We start from the raw sequence: 9,495 nt of genomic DNA, 5'->3' as shown, positions 1-9,495 counted from the left end.
TTTTAAGAGAAGCTGTAAATATGGTGTCGCTAATAATACAGAACTTTTGGTATATAATCATTTTGCTTTATGTTGTATAATAGTTAAAATTCATATTATATTTAATAAAAGTAAATATCGTACGCTGTTTTGTGGCATTTATCTGTAATATACCGTATTTACTATTACTCCAACAATCGCTTAGCATTATTTACTTTACGTTTTATTTTTCATATTCGATTATGTATGCAAAATAATCGAACGAACGTATTAATATTTTGCAATCTAATTTGAAAATAGTAGAGTCACTGTACTAATTACTTATTATATGAAGCGAGAGGGCAGTATCATAAATGTATTTGACTTCATCTATCGCACCCTTCATTATGGTTCATATTGTGAGTACTTACCTAAGTATTAATGTTACTACCATACAGTAACTATTTAGGCCTAATGATCGTTGACTATTGATTATCAGCATATGGCTAGTATGCGAATATGAATGATTAATTAATGTCAAGCAGTAGGCCTGCAATTATCAGTAATTACTATTATTTAAACTATTATTGCCGTTAAATATTAAGTATTGCCGAAGGAAAATATTGTCATCTTTAGTCACCATTACTATTACTTAGATTTGTCAAATAAGACCACCACGGAATCCTGGCTAGTACAAAAATATTATATAGTACTAATTAATTCTACAGTATATTGTTTACATTATAACTTGATTTGAAAAGATCGCATAATATAATGAACTTTTTCAATATATTGCATTTTTTTATTTGTGAATTGATCTCTACTGTACTGTAAAAATAATTCGCCATTTATGAAGTACACTGTTGTCTAATCATTAATATTTACCGGAATCTAAAGTTATAATAGTTATTTGGTGGCACCCGCGGCCGCCCACAGTACCGCTGACTTTCCATCTTTTCATGCTCCAATGTCTTTGCAGCATCCAGCCTTTGTCTGATGCTCCTCTTTAATCTGCGGCACATGTATTGTATAATAACGTATGCCAGTTCAAAAAACTCCAAAATGCTGATAACAGACAACCCTAGATAAAGTCCTGCAGTTCCTCCTAAATCACTAAAAAGATCGGGAGCCTAAAACGAAATTGTAATATCATTAATGTTGATAATAATACAGCCTTAACGCTGCTTCATCTGCCTCTGGTTAATTTTTAGGATATTTACTGGCTTAGTTTTCCGAATTGTTCTTTTTCCGCTGCTTATTCTCTCAAGCACCTTGAGTATATTTTAAAATGGATATGAATGCTATACAAATCTAATTTATTGTTATTAATATTTATTATTACCATTATCACCAACACCACCACCATCATCATCATCATCATCATCACCGTCTTCATATTTATCATCACTGTCTTCGTCGCCGCCGCCGTCACCACCATCTCCGCCGTCATTTCATCATCATCATCATCATCATCATCATCATCATCATCATGACATCATCAACGCCATGTTATTCACTATTATTAACATACAACATACAGTATAATATGAAAATTCATACCCCATATGCTGATGATTCTACAGTACTTTCGTAATTCAACTCCTCGTAGTAAATTTCAAGTCTAACCAGATTTTCCCTGCAGGAGATAGACATGTCATGTATGGCCATACATATTTAAAAAGTATATTACTAGGACCGATAAAAGAGAACACTTCTCTAAAATACTATTATATTTACTCGCTGACTGTTGAATATTGTACTTATCTATGACGTCATACACGAAATGCCAAATCATAATATGCAATATTGTTATCGAAGAACTTTGACTATCATGCGAAGTTACAATAGGCATACCTTATATCCTCCTTAGATTGTAAGACTTTTGTTTTTGAATTTTCCGTGTGGATGATCCTCTTCAGTGATTCCTATAACAATGTGAAAACTAGATTATCCAAATTAGTAAAACAAATAATTAAATGCAATACATTCTACTATTTAATATGGTCTAATAATATTAGACCATTACAATAATGACAATGGCAATAAAATACGGTAAATCTTGACAATGTATGACAATTACTGTGGTTTAAGGTAATTATACGATTATAATAAAACTGGTATTGTTAGCAGTACTGTAATTATCATTAGTAATAGACAGCGATATCAAATATTTTCATAAACGATTGTATCCTGGTTAAATATGTTATTAAATAAAAATGAATAAATAAGTGGCCATAACGATAGTGATAACGTATTTACGCACTCAGTGTAACATACACACACACACACACACCCCACACACTTTATACACATAACATCCTATTACAATGCTTCCTAATAAGTAATATTTATTAATAATAATAATACATTTGTGAAAGATTCATGCATTTTTAGTATATAATAATAGTAATATGTTAGTAAATAGTAACAATAATAACAGTAATAATATATTAATAATAAAGATAAAAATAATAATATTTAATGATGATAATGATAATAAGATGATGATAATAGCATATACCGTGCTATTCCGAGGCGCAGTGCCTCTTGACGGAAAGAAAAATTATTCGTTTATTTTATATATTGATTTCTTAGAAAAGCAAAACATTGAGGCTTAATTTTACAAATTACCAAGCCAAAAAGTATTATATATTTATATTAGTATGATTAATTGAAATTAGAAATTAACTTACCAACAAAATCAGTAATTCTAATTTTTTATTCATAATTTTTACCTTTTCTCCATTATCTCTCTTTTCTTTATTCTATACATTCTCTACTGATTTTGCCTTTCATTTCTATATCTTTGCTTTTCCTCCTTTTTGTTCTACACCTTTTCAGCCTTTCGTTTTTCTTTCAATGTAGTTTTCAAATTGTTGTTCTTTCTTTTCGTTAGTTCTTTTCTTTCTTATTTATTTTAAATCTTTCGTTTTCTTTCTGGCAATTTTATTCCAATTCCTTTCTTTCTAAACCTTTTCCTTTCTTCTTATTGTTCTATATTTTTTCAGCCCATTCGTTTCCTTTCTATGTAGTCTCTTTTTATTATTTTATTTTCCTTTCTTTCCTTTCTGTTTCTTCAGTTGCTTGTCTTTCTCCTTATTTCAACCTTTCGTTTTCCTTCTTATATTTTTATTTAAGTTCCTTCTTCTCCTAATTCCCTTTTTTCGTTCTCCTTCTGTATCTTTCATTACATTGCATTTTTTTATAGCTTCTTTTTCTTTCTTTCGATTTTCCTTTCCTTATTTACACTACATTGCTTTTCCTTAACTTCATAGTGCTCTATTCATTTCTTTTATACTCTTTCTCCTAAATAATACTAAAAACCATAATAAATTCGGTATTCTTACCAGGTAAACATTTGAAGGCCAGACTGATTGTGATATTGTTGTCGAATAGTAAACCTCGCTGTGAAAAAAGACGCAAGAGGATGAATTTTAAATACGGATTTATTTTCATTTTATATATTTTTCTGAATGCACTCCTACTGCTGCTGCAACTGCTGCTACTTCTAGGCCTATAAAGCCCTACCTGACTATGCCATATGATTCCACCATTAAATGTAGAATAAACTTACTCGCACGCCTGTAGGCAATTACAATTTAAAGCATCTTGCTGATACAAGTGGTACATTAACTGTCTGCAAACATCTGAGTGGAGAAAAACAATTTAAAAAAAAGTAATCGTCTAGTGTCAGTTCTCTGCTATAGATTTGGCAAACCGCAATTTTTATAATGATGTTTATATTTTAAAGTGAGTAACGGACAGAACGGAATCTATTAGTATAAATATATATTGAAGTTTATTTTATATCATAATATTATGTTTTGCTATACTTATAATACAATGACTAATGCATTTATTTAATGCTATATATATAGTAATATAACTGCTCATTGACTTATATATAATATATATATATATATAACTATACATATACACACTATTATTATTATTATTATTACTACTACTACTATTATTATTATTATTATTATTATCATTAGTATGTTGTCTATATTACTTATTAGAATTCGATTTAGGAGATTACCTTGATCTTTGAGAAGTAAATTGCAGGGTGTTCCATCAACAACTGACGTATCTGTGCAATCACATAAACTCGTAATGTACTGATTAATGCATCTTTTCTGGCATGTCTATAAAATAATAAATGTAAGTCTATTTATAGTTGAAGCTATAACAAACAATGTTGCAGTATTAACTACCGTACATTTCATGCGTTATCATGATTACAATGAATACACACCGAAGTATTGGTTAGTGTTTAAAACATCTTTTATAAAACACTGTTATTGGTTAAAAATGCGACTGAAGTACAAAAAAAGTTCACTTTGAAAATTTGGTAGGTAGCTCTTTTTAATGTGAAATAATTATACAAACTACACAATACTTATATCAGAGACGCAATATTATATATTTACCCTCTCATCATACGTGTCGAAACCGGCAAAGAAAGGGTCGTCGTTGGCTAAGTATTGAGCAATCTCATCAATTCCTGTAGTACAGTTTCCGCCTTTTGTCCACAATCTTGATATAAAATTCTAAAGGGAATAGTAAACATAAAAGGAATGAAGATTTTTAGTGAAGCTGTCCAATCCCCAGATCCTGTGTTAAGTCGGCCACGAATAATGACTGCTCCGCTCCCGTAGCCTTACAACAAAACTTGGCTTATGAAGCGCATCTTTAGTTTGTGATAGGGATGCCACTTAAAAAGTAATTACAATAAGTTCACTATTGTTCTATCTTTCGTTATTTCAATGTTAATTTATAAATATTACATATACATTTTATATTATATATGCCAAATATATAGGTATGTGTATATATGAAAATTTCATTTGTCATATACGAGACGAATTGTAACTCACATAACGTAAGCCGATTGACGTAATTACACCCGGCTGTACCGTTATACCGTCCTCATCTGGGTATTCTGGTTTATATGACGGGCTAATTGCTACCCGCACTCCAGCGTCTTTCCCAAATAGACTGATGTATTCCGATTGTTCAATGTTTAGCGTCAGTTTCAAACCTGTTTTAGAAAAAGTGTTATGTCGGTAAAACATCAGTATAACGATGAGGGTTGGTACAAGAGAAACATCCCTCGACCGACTGCAATTTATAAAAACAAAATCCGCTAAGTCCTCCCCTATTGCTGCCAATGTGCCATCACAAAATTGTAGCGTAACATAATTTACGTACTTGCAGGGGTGCCGCCAGGATTTGCCCAACGAGGGGTCAGATTTTCCCGACGAAAGCAAAGTGGGCGTGGTCAAGCTTCGATTAAAAGGTCTCTAAAGTGGTCCGGGGTCCCGTGAAAATTTTGACAATTTTGGGGTTTCAAAGGCTTATTTAATCGATTTTAGAAATACTAATATGTAGAAAATCCATATATTTTTTTTCTCCCCGACGAATTGTGCCGGGGGGGGGGGGAACCCTCCCCGACGGGGGCCCTGGCTCCCCGGCCCCTGCTGGCACCACCCCTGCGTACTTGTATAGTAAACGTATGTGTTTGTGGGAAATGTGCGTATTTCTATCCCCCACCTATTGAATAACACGTTTCGATTGGTCGGTGGAAACTATTTGAGTCTTACCGTTACTAGCGCCCGTTCTTGTTGAATGGTAAGTACTATTCAATTTTCTTGGATCATTGAATGTGAAGCAATTGCCATACTTGTCATTTTGGGTTTTATAGAATCTAAAAATAATGTGCATATAAAAAACCGAGTTGAATATTGTTGCGAAGGTCATAAAAAACGACAGTGTAAAAACATACGCAAGAACGTGCGTTTGTGGGACAACATTGTGTGTACGACACACGCGCATATTTATGACCTTGCTCTGATTGGGCAGTTGTAAAGCTTGACTGACACTTCGAAAAGTCAATTACTATGCCAAAACTATTATTTATATTCTGAGTAATACACATTTTAAACAAACCCGGAAAAGTATTTTTCCAATGTCATTTAAACGGAGCAAAAACTGAGAATAAAAGAACAAAAGGATAAAAAAGAAAAAAAAAATCACACAAAAAGAAGAAAAAAAAAAACAAAGAGAATTTGAGCCTAAGATTTACTAAATGAATTAAAAATTTCAAAGAAATATTTAAAATATTAATAGCAGATTGATTTATCTTATTAAAAGAAATAGCAGTATAAACAAAATACATAAAAACGTACACATCTCTACTGCATTCAACTTGATCGTAAGTACACTCTAGAATGAAATCTTCGGCCTGATGACCAAGCACCGAAATCTCTTCATTGGTTAGCTTAAGTACGCCTTCAGCGTCGCTATAATCTGCAGCCGAACTGAAAGCTAAGAAACCATGCCAATCCGCAGGAGAAAAGCCTTTTACTCGATCAAATTGTAGGTCCTTGTAGAAGGTGTCAATAAAACTTTGATAGATGCTTTGATCCGTTGTAACATTTGAATAGGGATCACTCCATCCAGTATGAAAAGGATCGACAATGTCTCCACCTGATCATCATTGAACACATGATCAAGGAAAAAGATAAATTAATACTAAGGATAATAATGTCAAAGTGGTCTTACTAACACTAATAATATATTCTACAAATGCTAATAATACCTAATCTAATAGGGGCCTACTGAGTAGAACCTCTCCTTTTAGACAATTCTGTGGACACTTCCTGAATGTGACAAATTGTCAATTATTTTTTACCTTATGGAGAAAATGATATAAAAATACATACCTACACCATAACAATCTACTTCATCACTTTGGTCATAGCAATCATACGCTGTGTTACAAACCCCATATTTATGTATACATCCGCCAGATTCGCACAAGAAGTAATCAACTGGACACGAATCTAAGAGACACAATACGAACTAGTATTTTTGCCACCTAGATTTGTAATTTGTTAAACACGTCTAAACATTAAATACTGGATGAATAAATTAAACTGAACTACACATAGTTTTTATTTAAGGTATAAATAACTTAGGCATAGTTTCGCTCTAACTCACATGTACTGTAAATGATTTGTTGAAATACTAATTATTTGTTACTAAAAAAAAATCAGTTATAGAGCTGGATAATACATTAAAAGGATCAAATAAGACACAAAACGATAAATTGACTACCAGTCGAGAATGTAAGCAGCGTTCAAAATTATTTGACATTTTTCTTCCTTTTCGGTTTAAGTATAGACAATATTTACTTCCATGATTAATTTAAGCTTTCTCACTTTGCTTAATGGTGGCGCAGTGCAACTGAAGAAGAGGGACTTGAGCAACTCTACTAATATACGAAATATTCAATTAAAATTTAAATGTAGCAAACAATAGACTCACATAGAGTATTATTAATGCCGGCTTGTGGACAAAATAACTTGTACGCCTCGGAATTTACTGAGCATGAGCAGACATAAGCCAGTTTGACGCATGTAGTGTCTTCAGAGTTGCATCGAATTTCACCCGGATTACACACTATATAAAAGAATAACCAGTAGACAGGACATTTCTATTATTTGACCTGCAGTTACAAGATTATCCAAAATGAAACAAACAATCGAATTATAAACAATCCATATACGATTTAACTATCTTGAAAAAAACCCCGAATAGTACATCGAATTAGAGACAAAAGTTAGTAGTGAATATTTTAAAATATCAAAAAATTATAGAAGTCTTTTTTTTTTCATTTGCCTTAGGCAAATGCCTGATTTTACTCAATATCTGGAGGCCACCGTCCTGGCCAATCAGAACAGGAATACGTGTTTGTTACACGAAAAATGTGTACACGTCACTGATCTCTACTATAATAGCTGGATAGCTCATCGGCCAATTCTGGTACAGAAAAAAGGTGAGGCATCCGACGCCATGTTGGAGGGCCTGAGTGACCACTTTAGACAAGTTTCTTTTGGCATTTGTTTAAATTACAGTTAAAAATAACGATTCTTGCAATACATTTCAATAATAAATTCAAATTTAATGTAGGATTTTTTTGTTTTTTAAACCATCTAACCACTAGACGCGACAGTTTATGCAGTTTTCAAAAGCGAGAGTGAAGTCGCGTTGTTATAGTGACATCGATCCCTAACAACGCAAACAACTTTGCTTGCGCTTCCTTAAACTGCATAAAAAGTCACATCAAGTAGAGAGATGATAATAATCATTACGTTAAATACATTTTTATTATTGAAAAGTTTTGCAAGAATTGTTATTTTTAACAATAATTTAAACAAATGCCAAAAGAAACTTGTGTAAACAGGTACATCACTCAGGCCCTCCAACTCTTGGCGTCGGTGGCCTCACTAAAACCAGCCAATGAGCAATCCAGCTATTATAGTAGAGATGGCAGTGGTACACACGTATACGCGTTTACCCCATCGCTTGGTGGGACCTTAGCAAAAGTATCAAAGGGATAGGATTTAGCGAAAATGTTGGAATCTGCTCGCTCGGCTCTTCTGGAATAATGCTGCATTCATTAGAACTTGTAAAGTCGGTGTTTCCCAGTTCACAACTTGTGAAACGCGTTCATCTCGTTAGTGAACTTGTAAACACAAGTTGTGAACTAGAGTAGAATTCTCTTCCTCGATTTGCACAAGTAGTGTGGAAAATGGCGGATGTAACACAAACTATGCACAACGAGCATAGTTATTTATTGCAATTTGTAATATTATTTTAGATAAAAAATAGTTTGTTTGTATGTTTTATTTGCAACCCAACATATTTATTGAAATTGTTTTAAGTAATATTATTTCAGATTTAAAAAAAAGTTTTTTTGTACGTTTTATTTTCGAACACATTGCAAAAGTGACAGCAGCCATTTAGAGTTCGTCAAATGAATGCGCTCTTCTTGTGTACTCGCATGTTACAAGTTCTGAAATCAGTTTTCACAAGTTCTAATGAACGCAGCATTACCCTCTAATTCTAAATTCGGAATAAAGATGGGTTTTGCTGGGCCCTGGAGGTTAATAATGCTTTTGAACTGATCGGGTTACCCAGGGCAAAGAATAAATATATAAAATTTAAAAAAATCGAAAAAAAAAATTGTATTTTGATTTATTTGGAATTGGTAGGCCTATGAGTAAAAAAATTGTAAACTAAATAATCATTCTAAAACTCACTTTGAGAAGGATCACCGCAGTGAAACTCGTCAGACCCATCATCGCAGTCTGGAAAGTTGTTACATACTAAGAACTCGGCAACACATTCTTGACTGCTGCTACATTTATGATGACAAATAGCTGAAAAAATGTTTTAAGATAGCAGAAAAACTTAGATGTTGTCTCTTAAGAATGAGTTACCATAATATCCAGACATTTATATGATGGACAGACAACTGGTAAGTCACTAGCTGTTCCATAAGAATTACAATTGTGGTAGTAAATATTAGAAAGTATAATACATACTCCAAGTTATGAATACTGGAGTATGTATTATACTTTCTAATATGAGATTATTCAGTGAAACTTTCGATAGTGAACATTTGTTCTATAGAATGCCTATTCGGTTTACAAGCCATTTTTGTGATGTTTGAGTGTGTGGATC

General features: G+C 32.7%; 1 protein-coding gene across 1 annotated transcript in view; it reads right to left on the bottom strand.

Annotated features, from left to right (window-relative positions):
• Positions 1-15: 15 nt before the first annotated feature.
• Positions 16-9,495, bottom strand: part of LOC117114546 (low-density lipoprotein receptor-related protein 2-like) — a 17,869-nt gene continuing 8,389 nt past the window's right edge. Inside the window, exons 9-21 of the mRNA XM_033258224.1 lie at positions 9,072-9,191; positions 7,294-7,428; positions 6,690-6,809; positions 6,153-6,453; positions 5,568-5,671; positions 4,842-5,005; positions 4,395-4,514; positions 4,004-4,109; positions 3,533-3,605; positions 3,306-3,363; positions 1,813-1,883; positions 1,519-1,594; positions 16-1,088 (exon numbers count right to left, since the gene is read on the bottom strand). Coding sequence (XP_033114115.1) covers positions 840-1,088; positions 1,519-1,594; positions 1,813-1,883; positions 3,306-3,363; positions 3,533-3,605; positions 4,004-4,109; positions 4,395-4,514; positions 4,842-5,005; positions 5,568-5,671; positions 6,153-6,453; positions 6,690-6,809; positions 7,294-7,428; positions 9,072-9,191 — 1,697 coding nt within the window. The 3' untranslated portion in view covers positions 16-839. The remainder of the gene's footprint in view (positions 1,089-1,518; positions 1,595-1,812; positions 1,884-3,305; positions 3,364-3,532; positions 3,606-4,003; positions 4,110-4,394; positions 4,515-4,841; positions 5,006-5,567; positions 5,672-6,152; positions 6,454-6,689; positions 6,810-7,293; positions 7,429-9,071; positions 9,192-9,495) is intronic.

The sequence above is a fragment of the Anneissia japonica genome, unplaced genomic scaffold (assembly GCF_011630105.1).
Source record: "Anneissia japonica isolate Jap-2015-1 unplaced genomic scaffold, ASM1163010v1 scaffold199_len4679917_cov187, whole genome shotgun sequence".
Lineage (NCBI taxonomy): Eukaryota > Metazoa > Echinodermata > Crinoidea > Comatulida > Comatulidae > Anneissia > Anneissia japonica.
This window is presented reverse-complemented; position numbering and strand designations above follow the sequence as displayed.